Source organism: Schistocerca piceifrons, chromosome 7 (genome assembly GCF_021461385.2).
Source record: "Schistocerca piceifrons isolate TAMUIC-IGC-003096 chromosome 7, iqSchPice1.1, whole genome shotgun sequence".
NCBI lineage: Eukaryota > Metazoa > Arthropoda > Insecta > Orthoptera > Acrididae > Schistocerca > Schistocerca piceifrons.
In genome coordinates this window covers 289733103-289751673 of record NC_060144.1, presented here as the reverse complement: position 1 = coordinate 289751673, position 18571 = coordinate 289733103, and the positions used below count along the sequence as shown (strand labels likewise).

Below are 18571 nucleotides of genomic sequence, written 5' to 3'. Positions count from 1 at the left end.
CTGAAGCTGCGAGTGTTATAGACGTAAGTTTCTCTCTCTTCAACATATTTTCTAACCTAAGCAATAGGGCCGGCGTTACCTGGTGTGTTTCTCCGAAACCCAAACCGATATTCCCAGAGATCGTTTAATCAGTTTTTCCGTTCTTCTGTACGTAATTAGTGTTTGGCAACCAGAGTTGTGTGCTATATTTCAGTACTACTGTCAAGTGTCTTCTCCTGCATTCTTTGCAATTTGAATTAATACATTATTCTTTACGCTTGAGAGTATTTCGCCAGTCTCATTTATTTTGCACAGAGATGGAATAGTTTCGACGTGGCTGGACGTCCCAAGGATTTCAACTATTGTGTAGGAAAGTCGTCTACGCCATGAGCCATGCTTCGATTTAGGGCTTTCGGTGCTCTATCGAATTATTCTCACAAATCATATTCTCATTCTCATCATCATGTGCCTACTGTTCCTTTTTTAGAACACTGTATTCAACTTTCTGACCGTATAAATTATTTTTATATATTTGTAAGGTGCACTAATCTGGCAGTTCCGAGAAAATCGCAAGAGACATTTTATGCGTCCGTATGTAACTGATGTATCTGCGTTTAGGTGATGGGCGTCAGAGTTCTTGGTGGTCAAGTGGTAACGAGTGAACAGATCGACGATGAACTTGAATGGATGTCATGGGATGTCCGCCTCGAACAAATGCGGCAAGCCTTAACGAACGAAATCAGATTTTAAAAAAAGGCCCGCTGAGGGTTAATTTTTGATCTGTACTTCTTTCATCACTGGTCACATTATTTCATTTATATGATATATGAGAGGTAATATAATTTAAAATGCAACGTGTGTTTCTATGAACTTATACTGAATTTAGTGTTTTTTGACTACACATATATAATTAAATTTAGTTATTAGAACAAACATATTTATAGCTAGCGACAGGAAAATTAAGAAACACATAGAGTTTTCCTGAAAATGTATGTCTGTCGTGATTTTTGAACTCCCCAATACATGCAGTTCGCAAGGTACCCAGGATTGTTTTGTGCCCCAACGCTCTCAGCTGCAGACTCAAGAGGCGGGCCCCATTTGGCAGTCAACCTGCTTTACCGTGAGACGTTGCTACGGTAGCGAGAACGAGTAGTGTAGGAGCAATTTTAACTTGTACTACAGAAATGAAGGTTTGAAGACGAGTCAAACTGTCGCTTTATACACGTTCGTCTGTGGAAGATCGAACACTAACCACTTGACTACCATGGACTCGAACGGCGGTATCTATGCGCAGATACATCAGTTACACCGCAGACGCGTAAACATTCTCTTGCGATATTCTCGAAAATGCCAGAGTAGTGCAGGTAATATACTTACACATTATGTTGTTTTAATGGCCTGCTAAAGGTGTACAAAGTTTGAAGTATATCTGTGGTCCCATCATCGTAGCAACCCCTTGTAAGATGTTCCCCACTCAGCCTAGGTGCCGACCAAAATCAAGAAAGGTGTTTCTTATATCAAGGCGCAGTTTTTAAGAGAAAGCGGCCGTTACAATTTCCAGCGTTTCGCCATTTTCAAGAAATTACTAAGTTCTCTCTTGATGACCGTATCAAAGATCAGATCCTTTGATCTGTTTCAGTGTGTAAGCTATCTGGCTATAATAGTCTCTTTATTTTTCAATTCTTACTCGACAAGGAAATCTGCTTGTAAAGGTATACAGACACCGAAAAGAAATTAATATTAAGAAGTGCGACACAGTCTATTGTTAACTTAAACGGTAAGGAAGCAAGGAAGACACCTCCATTCCAGTCAACTCCTCACATGACATCACGAGGTTACGTGGACACCGTTCCAGTCCACGCACCAAGGAAAAATCAATGGCAGTACCGAGAATCAAACCCGGGTCTCACTCTCAGCCCATGGCGTTATCAGTGCGTGGTATGGAGGGGCGTGTTGGGAGCACACCACTCCCCCGGCCGTTGTCACCTCTCCAGCACTCGGAGACGCTACTTCTCACTCACGTAACTCCTCAGATGACATCACGAGGTTACGTGGATACTGTTCCAGTCCACGCACCAAGGAAAAATCAATGGCAGCACTGATAATCGAACCCGGGTCTCACGCATGGAAGTCAACTCGACGATCACGTTTGCCATCCTTTTCCATCTGGTCTTCGTCGTTTTTCTTATGCATTTCTTTGCGGATATCGCATGACATCTCTCAGGTACCACTGAAGGAAACTTTATCCTTGTTCTATTGCAAACGAGCTGCCGTGTCGGCTGTACTCAGCTACGTAGGCAGACGTTAAATGAAACGAGGAAATCAGTATTCCATAGGAATATAATCTTAATACAATTAATTGGAGCACATTTCTTTGTTATTTGACCTCGCACGAACAATGTCGTGCTCATTTTGACACGTGGCGAGGCTGGTTAGTGTTATACTATCACAAACAAGGTGGACTCAGTTGAAGGAAGCAAAATATTATATAGAACAGTCTTGATTGCGTAAAAAGAAGACTTTTACTCATAAGTGGTGAGCGGTTTCGATTCGATATAGATCATCTTCGGACCATGCTCCGTAATTTAGAGTACAATAGAATAGAGGGGAAAATTTAATATATTAAGAAAAAAATAAATTATAAGATGTTATAACCAGTGCTGACTTGAGAAGACGATGGCATGGAGCCAGAACTGTGGACACCACCCTATAATTTAGATACAACTTGTATCCAACATAGTATCAAGGTTTATGCTACTGCCGTATCGCGCCAATCACCGAAGTTAAGCGCTGTCGGGCTTGGCTTGCACCTGGGTGGCTGACCGTCGGGATTTGCCCATTGCTGTTAGCAAGCGGGGTGCACTCAGTCCTTGGGAGACCTACTGAGGAGGTACTTGAGTGAGAAGCAGCGGTTCCGGTCACGAAACTAACAATGGCCGGGAGAGCCGTGTGCTGACACCGTGTCCCTCCATATCCGCATCTAGTGAAGCTTAACGGCTGAGGATAACACGGCGGTCGGTCGGTACCGTTGGGCCTTCAGAGGCCTGTTCGGACGTAGTTTACTTCAGACATGTATCGCATACGTTGTATCCTATTAGCTCCAGATGACTTATGATGACAGGGAAGAAGAGGGCTACCAGCTATTGAACTTCATGGCACCGCCACATAGTCACAGACGACAGCAGTTACTGGTATCCACAGTTCCTGCTCCGTGTTATCGTCTCCACACGCCATTACTGCGTATAATGTCGCATACAGAATTTATAGCTTAATGTTCGTTACATGAAATATTTCCCTCTATTCTGTTGCACCCTAAATTACAGTTCGAAGGTGATCCATGTCGGTTCGAAACCACTCACAACTTCAGAATAAAAGTATTTTTATGTTGACAAGACTGTTCTATACAAGATTTTATTACAGTTCATTGTGATCGCTGCTATGTCCAATATGTTTACAAATATGTTGTGCGCAAGGTGAAATCTGTTCGTGTGTGATAAAATCCGCATGACCAGATAGCTCCATGCATGGTCAGTATTGAGATGGACGGAGTGGAACTTGCAGAGCGTGTTGTTACTGTGCCGGCAGGTCGGCGGCTGGAGGCGCTGCAGCTGTACCAGAGGGCGCTGGCCGTGTCCTGCACGCACCGGGCCGCGCTGCTGGGGGCGGCCAGGATCCTGCGCTCGCAGGGCCAGCTGGCGCGCGTGCACCAGCTGCTGCTCAGGTGAGGACACCTGACCTCACTGTGCATTGAAAATCAGAGATGTTGCAGTCCGTACAAGGGATGTCGACCAATGCCCGTACTTGGAAGAGAGGTCTTTGTCCTGTATTTCGTATTGACGGTAGCGAACAAAGAGTAGTGTGCCTGTCTCGTTCCACAGGTATCCAACACATAAAAGTAGCTTTTTGGTTCACAGATCACTTGATCGAGTTTGTGGCATTTGTGACAGACAACGAATTTCTACTGTGACCCATTCGGACAAGCGCGCGCATTGTTACACCGTTTCGGCGTTCGGCGAATCGCACCAGCCGCCTTATCCACCTGCCCGAATACTCCCGGCGGATTAACGACGAAGGCCGGTGGCCTGCCAGCCTGGTCATGGTTTTTAGGCGGTTTCTCACATCGCAACATATGATTACCGGGATAGTACCCACGTTTCGTCTTAGTTACACAATCGGCACACATTTAGAAAATGTTCTCACACTTTTACATGGGTTAACACTAGACGCAGACACCTGGAGTGCACAAATTCCGTTCCAGGGGGAGACGATGCCAGCAGCAAGGGATTCCGGCCACTCTATAGCACGAACGTTGCCAAATCCCGATTAACATGTACATCCCGTGAAGATAAAGAATAAGGCCATGAAAAAGAAGAAGAACCAATTTCCACTCTAAATAGTCGTCGTGAGAACCTTATCTTCTTACAACAGCAGAGTGCCAAGACGCTGTCGAGCGCTGGTACATAAATATTTAATCAAAGGCACACTTTGTTTGAATGAAATTTTCGTCATCTGACTGTAAAACATTTTTTATTTCATATTACGATCATGAGTTCGGCCTTAAGGCCTTATCAAGTACAGCAATATAGCTTACAATTACACTTTGTTGAGTGAAGTCGTCGACAAGATCTACTGAGTTGGATGTCGCAGCGTTTAGATAAGTACAAAATCAAAGGAATGTATGGCAGACAGGTAGCAAACATGTTTTGCAGCAGTAAAACAATTGAAAAATTGGTTGTAAAACATGTTTTCTACCTGCTTGCCACAGAGATCCTTCATTTTGTAGTTATATACTCGCTGGGACATCCAGTTCAATAGATCTTGCCGATGACGTCACTTAACGCAATTTATTGCAGCTGATAATGGCTTTAGGCCGAAATCGTCATAGTAATATAAAATAAAGAAGATGTACAGATAAACAGCGGAAATACGGAAAAGCACACTTAACGGAACGGAAATGCAACTAGGGGACTTGATTTAACGTTACCATTAGGGACGTTAGGTAACAGCTGTTATATATTTACAGAAATAATAGGTAGAATTTAGTTGTAATATTTGTTCTACAAACAGTTCAGCAGAATGTTACAAGAGAGAATGCTCTCGTGAGGCATTCTGCCTGCTAAGCACTACTTAAATCAACTACATTGACGAATAACTTCTATATAACAAATTAAAGGTTTTTCTGTACTACGTAAATCACAAATACCAGAGGTTGAGAATACCGGTTCAGTTGTAAACTTCTTTTATCATCACACGACGGGTTTCGGTCTGTTATAAGTCCATCTTTAGGTGTCGTAACTTGTTGCTATGACCTCCGAGCTCCGCGGTGGACGTGTACTAGGTGCGGTGTGCTACCTACAAACGCAGAACAGGGACTCCCTGTTCTGCGCTCCTAGGTAGCACACCGCACCTAGTACACATCCACCGCGGAGCTCGGAGGTCACTGCAACAAGTTACGACACTTGAATGAAGATGGGCGTATAACAGACCGAAACCCGTCGTGTGATGATAAAAGAAGTTTACAACTGAACCGGTATTCTCAACCTCTGGTATTTGTGATTTACGTAGTACAGAAAAATCTTTAATTTGTTATATAGAAGTTATTCGTCAATGTAGTTGATTTAAGTAGTGCTTAGCAGGCAGAATGCCTCACGAGAGCATTCTCTCTTGTAACATTCTGCTCAGTTGCGGATGTTCCACCAACAGGATTGTTTGAAATTGCAAATAGCATAAACTTTCCAACAAAACTAAAAGTAAAATGAAATCTGGGAATATAATATCTCGAAAACGAAGACCGTTAGATATGTGTAATAAATTGTATATTAGTGTGAAAGTTGTATGAATTTTATACAGGTATTATATATATAAAATTCAAAATATTCCATAAAGCTGATAACAGATGGCACTGCAGTCGCAATACGTATTGCCTACAAATACTGCACCGCAGTTCAGAAAGGTCAGTTCCACCATTAGAACGCGAACGGAGGGTAGCGTGCAGACCGATGTGGTTTAAATGATGTGTTCCATTGGACGACGAGTTTTTCTGCTACTGAATTACCACAGGTTACTACACAGTTCTGCGGCAAAGGCGTAGATCTCAAACACGATTTTATGTTCCAAAAGAATCCGACGGGAAAATCATTCGCAGTCTCGAGAACAAATATCAATGGGCAGGCAGCGTGGTTGATGATCCAGCAGGGAAACCTGGCCACAACCAAACTGTAGTTACAACTGAAAATGTCTTCATTGTTTCTGGAATTATTCAGTAATATCCAAGGAAACCCATCTGAATAAATGCAACAGAGACTGGTTTAAAGCGATCCAGCACGCACAACATTCTGAGACAGGTCCTAAAAGTGCTAAGATAGAACCTACACATATTTCCATTCAAAATCCAACGCCATAAGCTTATACTAGTACGAACTATGCGACAGAGGACTGACTTCGCGAAATAGATTCTCAAAATGATTGATAAGAAGGATTCGATGGTGGCTGCATCTCATTCATAGATGAAGCACACTTCCGCCTGAATAGAGTCATTTATACATAAAAAAACCTAGCGATTTTGGAGTATCGACAATCCCTATTTTTCTCAATCGAAAGCACTATATTCTCCCACAGTTACTGTTTGAGCTGTGGTGTGCTGCTGAGAACAATAATGCATTGTTGGTCCTTATTGATGTGAGAAACGATCACTAGTGAACGATACGTTGGATTTTTGGAACGATGTGCCGTCACACAGCTAGCGCTGAAGGCTGGACCAGCTGCTGAGTGCTTTATGCAAGAAGGGGCCACAACACATCGCACCAAACAGCTGTTTCACTTTCTTGATGAAGAATTCGGAAATAGAGCCATTACGTTGGTTTATAGCAAAGTTACTGACTCAAGGTGGATTGTCTTCCATATTAGCCCGACGTGACTCCTTGTGAGTACTTTTTGTGGGGCATATTGAAAGACACTGGTTACTGGAAGCATTCCACCACGCTGGGCAAGCTTGAATAAACGATCTGTGTGGCATCTTTTTCCACTGAGCCATTATCGCATGTGATGACATATTTCATTGTTCGTTTGCACAACCTCCTATATGCTAGAGGTAGATATTTCGAATAGCCTAAGATGTGACTGCAAAAATTGATTGCAGAAGATGAGTTTAATTATGCAGGTTGATACTGTACGAGCTGCACAGCGTACCACGACATCTGCTAGCAACTTTTGAAGCAGTTTCGAAACTTCTGTATAAAATTCGTACAGCTTTTACAATCAACATACCTTTTGTTGCATTCATCAATCGATCGTAGTTTCCGAGATATTTAATTTTGAAACTGGGGGCTCCTTCACTGTATACCTTTCTGATGTATGGTAAAAATCAGCTTTTCTTTGCTTCCTGTAAATAACATAGGTGACACTCACGGATTGGGACCTACACCTGTTCCGACTGGCCGTCTGCTCCCTACAGGGCACCACGAGAAGCGATCTATGATCGTGCGACATGCGAGCGGCAGGTCACCAATCCCTCCCCTCCCACAATTAGTGCCAGTAGATAAATCCTAATACTGCCACTGTTTCTTTATTCAAATAGCTCCTCATTTGCACTCCCTACGTCAGAAATAAATACGAGTGAATCCCGGAATCGAACGCAGGTCTTTCCGGTGCGAAGACAGCGACACTAAGCCTTCCGCTACGGAGACAGTGCTGCTCCGCGTAAATAATTTAATAGTGTGTGGACGATTACATCAGGACATAAAGACTAAGAGCTATAAGTATGAGTCGAGAAAATGTTCCTAGGCGAGAATTTCTGTTCTTTACTATAATTATCCTAAAACCACTGGACAGCGTCTGCCGTAAACTACAAAATATAGATTTTGTTTTACTTAAAATAATGCTTTATTACAGTTATACTGTGCATTTTCTTGCTCTGAGAAAAGGAAATTCATTGGTTATGTTACTGACTATGATTAGCGGCAAAGCATCCTTTTGTTACACTGGGAGTCAGCATACATGAACAGAATATACAGTCTCTGTCTATTGGCACAACAGGTACATATTAGTTTTCAGCCACAGAATAATTATTCTGCAATACCTATTTTATTTTCGCAGCACATCGTACCAGTGTAAACATGGGCGAAGTTAAAGACTAGCCAGAGGAGCAAGTACAACTAAAGCACACATCATCCAGCCCTTTTGCTTCGGCCCTCGCCTCTCACTCCAGTCCTCATTCGGAAGCAATCGACGAACATTTGCTGCAGCACCTGCTCGCTGAACTTTGATGTTCTATGATATCGCAGCGAAGTTGCATCTGTTGTTGAAAATTAGTGAGCTAAGTAGGCAGCAGATATAGGGACTTGGAACACGGTTGCGAGATAAGCTACTTACACTGTTCGTAAGCAGTCTCTTTTATGATGCTTATTACGAGGAGAACACGACGAATACCATAACCTGACTTCCCAGAAACGTCGCTCACTAAAAGAGGTGTCAAAATAGGAACACGTGTCTCTGCTTGTACACAGATACTCGACCGTTTCAGAGAAAAGGAGTTCAAAGTCTACGAGGTATTATACGTTATGTCTTCTAGCGAGTAAATGAGTCAATCGAAGTGGTCGCACAGTGGCTAGCGTCGCGACTTCACATCTTTCTGTCCTGTGTTCGAAACTCGATTATTATTTTTACATTTCTTTTTCATTTATCCACCCATGTCCGTAGGAGATTAGTACACGAATGTTTTCCAGTGTATAATTAACTAACGTTGCCCTTTCTCGTCTACTGATTGTATGTCTGGGGAAATGAATTAAGAAAAAATTAATGAAAAATTATTTGAAACCGTTTTCAGAGAAATTCATGTAGAGTATCTTGATTCATTATCAACTGCAAGTGCCAGTTTTCGCTAAAGGGATCTGTTATGCATGGTTGGCCGCGCGGATTTATTACCAACGTGCGAAATCTTCAGCAGCGTTAACGACGTTTCTCCGCGAGTGAGATTCTTACTATGAAATATCACTTTGGCAAACCTGCCTTTGAGAAATGCTTGTAGTGTACGGAATTTCTGTTTCGAATATTTCTACGGTTGGAAACATTCAAGGGAATGCATCAAATCTTCCTGAAGAATAAACATAAGAATATAATATAAGAATTAATGGATGATTGAGATACAAGAATATGAGAATTTAAAAAGTTTGTAAACCATGAAAATACCATACAGACATATATTATATAATAAATGTATGACATTCATGAAACTTTGGGTCGCTCATGCAAGGTTGGCTTGGATAGCCGAAACTGTTAACGTGACCGTTCGTGAGAAGTGGGGAGTCTGGGATCGAGTCCCGGTGCAGCAAAAATTTTCATGTGCCACCAGTAGGTAATATCTTCATACCTAGTGTAGCTAAAGTTTGAAAGGTATCGCAACTACGAATGAATTTCATAAATGCAGTGTAGCTGCAAGGTCGTCGCTAATGTCTGTTTCTGCAGACAATGAATAAATGTCTGTTTCTTCAGACAATAAAATAATTAAAGGAAAAAAAGACTTGTTGTGAAAGCCAGTCGTAATTTTGCATTTAATATGAAGCCCTTCTAACCCATAACTTGATAAGAGACATTTTTGTAGTAATCTTGTGTGGACGTGAGTAAACATATGAAGTGAAATAAAATAAATAAAAACAGTAATCAGGTTTCGAAGGCTGTACGGGAAAGTGAGGTGAAGCGTCACTAACTTCTTTGGCGCGCTAAAAGACATCAAAATTACATCGAAAACTTTGACTGTCGTATTCTCAGAAACGGTCGTTTATCTTCGGATAAGGCGAGACATATATTTGCTTGACTCCTTTTCCGCTGAGCGAATTTTCTAGGATATCCGATTATGGCACTTGCCGTGTTCTCCTCGTTAGACGAAATCATTCTAGAAATGTCGCTGTGACAACAGCATGCATCTTCAGTCGCAAGGGCCGAAGGGAAAAGGGTTTTCTTCGTGAGCGGGTGATAGAAACACAAGAGAAACGAGAACTCATGTACATCTTTTGCTTGTCCTGCTCTCTATTTTGTATTTTTTTACAGTCAGTATTGTGCGCCCCTTGGTTCCTGTGCCCTTGGTAGCGGCCTAACTCACCACCTCCTCTGTATGGCCCTGGCTGTTAGGTATTCATGGTTTTTTAAGACATTTAAAGTCACTCTAGTAACAGAGCAACGTTTCGGCATGCATCACTCTTTTGATAACTGAATGGTGCAGTATTGTGTAGCAGAAGGTGAGACGTGCGGCGGTTTGCTTCGCAGGAGCCTGGCGATGTCTCCGCAACACCGTGGCGGCCTCGTCTACACGGGGGACCTTCTCTTGCGGTCGTGGCAGCTGGGCTCCGCCTACCACCAGGAGAACGTCCCTTCTCATCCTCCTAGAAACGCGGACGACACCTACAGGGAACATGTGAGTGTCTGCATGGGTTTCTTCTCCGACAACGAAAAATGTGTACACTATGTCTCTATTGATTAATGATCAGCTATCTGAAAGAGTGAAGGTCTTTCTTTCCCTTTTGTCTAGCAGGCATCACAGAAATGTGGTGATGATAATGACTCGTAGATAGACCCCTTGTGATATAGAAAAACAGGCGATACGATATGCGACACAGCACGTTGAGTTACGAGCAGGCAGTGTTAAGTAGTGGAAGTATGGCCGTAGTGTGTCAACGTTATTGAGTCACAAATCGCAATGGAGCAATGTCTCTAAATCAGGTGTTCTAGACGTCCTCAGACTGTTTTGAAGAAGATAAACGTTCATGGTAAGTACATACAGCACACCTTGACTGCCTAGAAAAACGCCGACGTGTGGACGCCCTCCATAACTTCATTGACATGAAAAACCTGGACAGTTCTACGGAAGTGGACGCTTGGTAGTGTCAATAAGAATCTACCACAATACGGCAACCTGCAGAATATGTACCTTATGGTTTGAAAAGATCGAAGAATTTAAGAATGTGACGCACGAGGAGGACGAAATGCCAAAGAAGGACTCTTATGAAAGTTTCACATGGTTATAAGAACTTTCTGTGGGGGAGACTAAGTGAGACACCTGAGGCATTAAACCGGGTCTTAACTTTGATTTCTTATTTTACTAACCCAGCCTCGAAACTTTTGGTACTCACGGGGTATATCTGACAGACGCGTAAGCCCGTCTGTTTACTTCTCTCCCAAACAGTGTAAAATGTTTCTACCTTCCATTACCGTTAATCATCGTAAGTGGCCCGACATTCTTCCAACTGAGAACAATGAACTTTCAGGTATGTACAACTTATCGTGCCGCTGGCCAAGAATTAAATCTTCCCCAGACGACGTGCATTCGAAACTTTCTGTCGCTGATGCGTCTAATAATGCTCTACTACAGCAAATGCACACATTATTAGCAATTGGTCCAAAAAGTGGTTTGGAGAAATACAGATATTACATGGGTAAAGACGATCTACATCGTTTGCGAACTATGAATGAGAATACAGACATTCATTTCACGTCAAACGCGTATAATGAGACATTGGTTTCAATTGAGGGCGTATGTTTGGCAATCGTTAACAAAGCGCTGGTACAACTAGGAATGGGTGCACCGATTCGGTTTCATATGACCTTTAAGATCACTATTTGCAAAGAGAAACACACTTTGATGACGAATTGGTTACACTTATTCACTTGAATCTTCCTAAACTGCATCAAGAGCAACACATAGCCAATTATTGAATTATGCACGCAATTATAAGACAAAGAGACGGCCCTTATATCCTAGATGCGTCCGACGGCATAAGCAAGACCTACGTCATTTCGCTTAACCTGGCAATCATTAGATCACAAAAAAATGTAGCACTGCCAATGTCATAATCTGAATTTGCTGCAAGGATTTTGGGTGGAATTGCCACTGAATATGTTAATCATGGAGATACAAACATGCAGTATCAACAAAAATTCGGGCATGGTTTAAGTACTGTGTCCAAGCTCCTGATCACACAACAGAATATTGAGAAGAAACTCTGCTTGATATATCGTATTTAACAGCCACTGATGAACCTAATGCATATCAAATATCATCGCTTTTAAGGTGATTCATACAGAAATTGACTCTGAAGACCAAAGTAAATTGACAACTACAACACGATGCATCCATTGACAGTTTCGGAAAACCTTTGCAGGATACTGCGAATGGGGAAATGGAAATCAACTAATCCACACAACGTATCACATTGTCAAAACTTCTATAAAATGAGAGCAATAATAGATGAACTCATTGAAAAAGTTTTCGCAAATATCGCACCGAATAACAGAACTAATCCGTGGCTCACGCATTTATTATATTACCATCCGAAAACAACAATGTCATTGTCTTAAATTTCAGCAATCAAAACTAAGTACCAGGTGAAGTAACGATACAATAATGAATAGTGATGAAGTTGTCGCTTACACAGCTGAACTGAATTCACTGCCTTGCTTTACCAAACATGCCGCCGCACTATTCAACAATGAACATCCGCATGCTTGTCATTCTTCCTTAAAACAGAAATTCACCATGACATTGTAATGGTACCAGGCTTTTAGTGAAAAATATAATGAACATCATGAGGGAACTGAGTTTCTCCTGGCGTATACAACTTTCAAATAACTTCCGGGAATTCAGCCAGGTAACACTTTCAGCGACCGCCGATATTTCGGCGGGAGAACACCCCGCCATTTTCAAGGCAAACTGCAACGGACAGGCGGCGTACATGCAAATTTAATACCTCGGTTCTCGGACCCAAGCAGGAAAGATAACACACACACACTGAACACTAGTGCCACCAAAGATGGCCAAAGTCAGAGCTATCGATAGTCAGACTATGAATTCGCAGGTGAGGTAGCATTGAGTCTGTCCCTCTGTTTCTTGACAAGGGAGAGAGCCGGATTCCAAACAGAGTTTAAACAGAAACCTCCATCCCTGTTAACAAGGTTGCTCGCTAATTTAATCTCAACTGCCTCCCGAATCACACTGTCCCAATAGCTGGACGCGCATGCCAATATCTCGGTGTTCTTATACAACATGGGGTGACCAGTATCCAAGCAATGTTCGGCAATAGCAGATCTATTAGGCTGCTGTAATCGTGTGTGCCGTTTATGCTCAGTACATCTGTCCTCCACGGTCCTGATAGTTTGACCAATATATGCCATGCCGCAGCTACAAGGGACACGATATACACCCGCCTTACGCAGTCCAAGATCATCCTTAACGGAACCCAAAAGTGCTCTAATTTTAGATGGAGGTCGGAAAACGCATTTCACATCGTATTTCCGTAAAATACGACCGATCTTATTGGACGTGTTTCCTACGTAAGGCAAGAAGGCAGTAGACTTAGGTGTTGACTCAGAATTATCATCAATCACCTGATGTACAGTTGGTCGATAGCGCAACGCACGTTCAATCTGTCTATCACTGTAACCATTTTGACGAAATGTAACTTCAAGATGGGACAGCTCAGCTGGCAAAGTCTCAGCGTCAGAAACGATATGTGCCCTGTGTACCAAGGTACGAAGTACCCCTTCACGCTGAGCCGAATGGTGACAACTATTAGCTTGTAAGTACAAGTCGGTGTGAGTACGTTTCCTGTAGACTGCATGTCCCAATGATCCATCATCCTTCCTCCTAACCAACACGTCGAGAAAGGGAAGGCAACCATCCTTTTCCACCTCCATCGTAAAACGAATGTTCGGGTGGATCGAGTTCAGATGTTCTAGAAAGACATTCAAATTCTCCCTACCGTGAGGCCAAACAACGAAGGTATCGTCAACGTATCTATAGAAACAGGCGGGTTTTAAAGGCGCCGACTCCAATGCACGTTCCTCGAAGTCTTCCATAAACAAATTTGCGATCACAGGAGACAACGGACTACCCATCGCAACTCCATCTGTCTGCTCGTAATACTGGTCATTAAATAAAAAATAAGTGGATGTCAACACATGCCTAAAGAGATTAGTTAAATCAGCACCAAACCTGGCTTCAATGAACCGCAACGAATCAGACAGAGGAACACGAGTGAAGAGAGAGACCACATCGAAACTCACTAAAGTATCAGCGTCATTCAGCCTCAGTCCCTCCAAACGACGTAAACAATGTGAGACCTGAGTTTCTCCTGGCGTATACAACTTTCAAATAACTTCCGGGAATTCAGCCAGGTAACACTTTCAGCGACCGCCGATATTTCTACGGGGAGGAAATGTATCGGTGTTTACGTAAGTTGGATAAACTTCGTAGCTGTCGAGTTAGACTGCAATGTGCTTTGTCGTTTTTATTGAGGTGTCGTGATGAAAATCATGTCCCAACATTTGCTAAGATTGTGCACCATATTAATTCTCCTGCCGCCAATAGAATTAAGCAACGTGCTGGCTTGGCTCTTGTTCGCGAAAGGATTCGTTTTACTCGTCGACATTTGGATTCTGTTTCCAAGGAATTGTATCGTTTTCATTTAATGGTTGCATCTGAAGTGTCTTATTTCACTTGGGATTGGTTGGACGGTGCCTCATGGACCCAAGCTGACTGGGAGTACAACTCCGTTACTGCCCGGCATTTGGCAAAGTTTGAACGTTTTCATCGCGCGGAGTCGGATGTTATATCTCGACGTTCTGTGATAAATCTCACAGAGAAATCTTTTGACGACGCAACCTTATCCGTGCTAGGGAACGGATTAAATTTTGCACCCACTCCGAAGAATTTGCCGGTAGTTGATTTTATTAGTTCAATTGAACAGGCAGTTTGCAAACTACCTCCTGACGCTGCAGAGGAAGTTAGGAGGGAGGCATGCCGTGTTTTGACTAGGGCTCGTCCACCCAAGAGTAATGTAACAGCAGCAGAGAGGGCTGCTTTACGCTCTCTCAAAGTTGATCCCAGTATTGTTATTTTACCTGCTGACAAGGGCAATGCCACCGTTGTTTTAAATAAACATGATTATGTACAAAAGATGCAACGTTTACTATCTGATTCAACGTATCGCAGAATCGATGCTGACCCCACGAAAAGTGTTGAGAGAAAGACCAACAGCCTCCTGAAGAAAAGTGGTTTGTCGCAGGACACAATCAAGAGGCTTAACACCTATAGTGCGGTTCCCCCTAGGTTATATGGCCTTCCAAAGGTTCATAAGGAAGGGGTTCCTTTCCGTCCTATAGTGAGTAACATCGGCGCCCCGACATATTGTGTATCCAAGCATCTTGCTTCTCTGTTGAGTCCACAAGTAGGACGGTGTGAACATCATATCAGGAACTCAGCTGATTTTTTACGTCGTTTGGAGGGACTGAGGCTGAATGACTCTGATATTTTAGTGAGTTTCGATGTGGTCTCTCTCTTCACTCGTGTTCCTCTGTCTGATTCGTTGCGGTTAATTGAAGCCAGGTTTGGTGCTGATTTAACTAATCTCTTTAGGCATGTGTTGATATCCACTTATTTTTTATTTAATGACCATTATTACGAGCAGACAGATGGAGTTGCGATGGGTAGTCCGTTGTCTCCTGTGATCGCAAATTTGTTTATGGAAGACTTCGAGGAACGTGCATTGGAGTCGGCGCCTTTAAAACCCGCCTGTTTCTATAGATACGTTGACGATACCTTCGTTGTTTGGCCTCACGGTAGGGAAAATTTGAATGTCTTTCTAGAACATCTGAACTCGATCCACCCGAACATTCGTTTTACGATGGAGGTGGAAAAGGATGGTTGCCTTCCCTTTCTCGACGTGTTGGTTAGGAGGAAGGATGATGGATCATTGGGACATGCAGTCTACAGGAAACGTACTCACACCGACTTGTACTTACAAGCTAATAGTTGTCACCATTCGGCTCAGCGTGAAGGGGTACTTCGTACCTTGGTACACAGGGCACATATCGTTTCTGACGCTGAGACTTTGCCAGCTGAGCTGTCCCATCTTGAAGTTACATTTCGTCAAAATGGTTACAGTGATAGACAGATTGAACGTGCGTTGCGCTATCGACCAACTGTACATCAGGTGATTGATAATAATTCTGAGTCAACACCTAAGTCTACTGCCTTCTTGCCTTACGTAGGAAACACGTCCAATAAGATCGGTCGTATTTTACGGAAATACGATGTGAAATGCGTTTTCCGACCTCCATCTAAAATTAGAGCACTTTTGGGTTCCGTTAAGGATGATCTTGGACTGCGTAAGGCGGGTGTATATCGTGTCCCTTGTAGCTGCGGCATGGCATATATTGGTCAAACTATCAGGACCGTGGAGGACAGATGTACTGAGCATAAACGGCACACACGATTACAGCAGCCTAATAGATCTGCTATTGCCGAACATTGCTTGGATACTGGTCACCCCATGTTGTATAATAACACCGAGATATTGGCATGCACGTCCAGCTATTGGGACAGTGTGATTCGGGAGGCAGTTGAGATTAAATTAGCGAGCAACCTTGTTAACAGGGATGGAGGTTTCTGTTTAAACTCTGTTTGGAATCCGGCTCTCTCCCTTGTCAAGAAACAGAGGGACAGACTCAATGCTACCTCACCTGCGAATTCATAGTCTGACTATCGATAGCTCTGACTTTGGCCATCTTTGGTGGCACTAGTGTTCAGTGTGTGTGTGTTATCTTTCCTGCTTGGGTCCGAGAACCGAGGTATTAAATTTGCATGTACGCCGCCTGTCCGTTGCAGTTTGCCTTGAAAATGGCGGGGTGTTCTCCCGCCGAAATATCGGCGGTCGCAGAAAGTGTTACCTGGCTGAATTCCCGGAAGTTATTTGAAAATCATGAGGGAAGTTACAATATTAAACGGATAATTTACAAACGAAGGTATGCTGCCACGCATCCCAGAGATTCCTGCATACGTGTCATACCAGTTCAAACGCTTCCAGTTTCCGATGAAAATGACCATCACAAAACACAGTGTCAATCTTTACAAGTGTGTGGTCTACACTCGTATTTGCAAAATCTCTGATTCTCCCACGGACAGCGGTATGTGGTCTTCTAACGCATCGGATAATCTTTTGATTTATTCCTCTACAAACCAGTTGGAGAAAAAATTGTACTGTGTGTCCAAAATCACTTACGTAAACAAACTTCAATCAGAAATACTTCCTTTCTTTGAGTGGCATTGCAATTCAAGTCTTTTACTAGATAGTCATGTAATGAAATTCACACCAACATTCGTTTGCGAATTAGTCATTGCTGTTCGTAAGGTTTAGACTCCCAGCCTCCACAACAGAAAATTATACCCTTGTTGCTAATAACGCCAGTTTTCATTTTTATGAATTACAACGTCAGTAAGGCATCACATCGGCAACAGAATATCAAGAAATCCAACCTGCGACGAGAAATCAACAAATCGACGCCGGTGAATCCAAACCGATATTTGCGTGTTACAGCCGAGGAAATGTCAAGATAGCCAGATGTTAGGATTCATATTACATCCAAAACAATACATCAGGATTCATCCCATGAGAACAGTAGTTTCCCACGACCTTGATGTAATCCAGAACAGAAAGAAGATCCCGTCCGGGAATCCTGATTTAGGTTTTCTGCGATTTCCCTAAATCGCATCAGGCTAATGCCGGGATGGTTCTTCTGAAAGGGTACGGCCGAATTCCTTCCGTATCCTTCCCAATCCGATGGGACCGATGACTTCGCTATTTGGTCCCCTCCACCATATCAACCAACCAACCAGAAAGAAGATCACTATCGGTCGTAATGTCTTATGTATGTTATTGCCGATCTAGATTTCAGCTGACTACCTGCAACGTGTTGATGATAGCAGATCTCCATTAAAATACAGATGACATTACGACAGATACGACCTTTCTTCTGCTCTGGAAAGTGATACAGCGGTCAACTACTTATATGATTCAAACAAGCCAGAACATGGACCTTGACAATATGGTATGGCTTTCATGTTTCGATACTGATAGCCCAATCATACGTGCAGTCACGTCGAAGAGGTGTATGCAGAGGGAAACCTAACCAGTGTTTTCTCAACGTATTTCAGTAGTTTCAGGGCAGCAGTCTGGATGACCGACAGACCTGGAGTAATAGAATTAGCCATTGTGGTATTTACATGTAAGCAGAGAAATCAAGTGAAAGTAGAGCTGATTCTGAAGAAGTTCTCGCAGATACGTTGAGCAGCTCTACTTTTACATACCGACGTTAAATGGGAGGTTCCAATGCGATCAGATTTTCAAATTTATTTAGTATCCAAAAAATACATTTCCGGATATGTATCATTACCAGAACTTTAACTACCAAGTCCCCTCAGCAACCCCTAGGGCCTATGTGAGGAATTTTGAAACATGCTGTAGGAAAACAACAATGAACTTTGTGTAATGTTTTCGGACAGGTAAATCAAGACCTACCTTAGATGACGCATACTTGTCGCAACATTTCTGCGTAAATATAAAAATGCAGTACCTTGTATTTTGCTGATGGTGGAGTTCAAAAAACCCTCCAAAATATAATTTATTATATTAGGTTGCTAAAACTCTCCATTTCAATACAATCATGCTGAGGATATCGTAGAGAGTGTACAACGTTTCATAAAACCAAGAATACACATTAAATATTTACACAGAAAACTAAATACCCCCATATATCTTCCACAAAA

At 42.7% G+C, this 18571-nt stretch overlaps 1 protein-coding gene across 1 annotated transcript in view; it reads left to right on the top strand.

Moving 5' to 3' along the window:
- Positions 1-18571, top strand: part of LOC124805635 (protein O-mannosyl-transferase TMTC1-like) — a 654220-nt gene that overhangs the window by 617719 nt on the left and 17930 nt on the right. Inside the window, exons 15-16 of the mRNA XM_047266203.1 lie at positions 3565-3700; positions 10240-10387. Of these exons, the coding sequence (XP_047122159.1) occupies positions 3565-3700; positions 10240-10387 (284 nt within the window). The remainder of the gene's footprint in view (positions 1-3564; positions 3701-10239; positions 10388-18571) is intronic.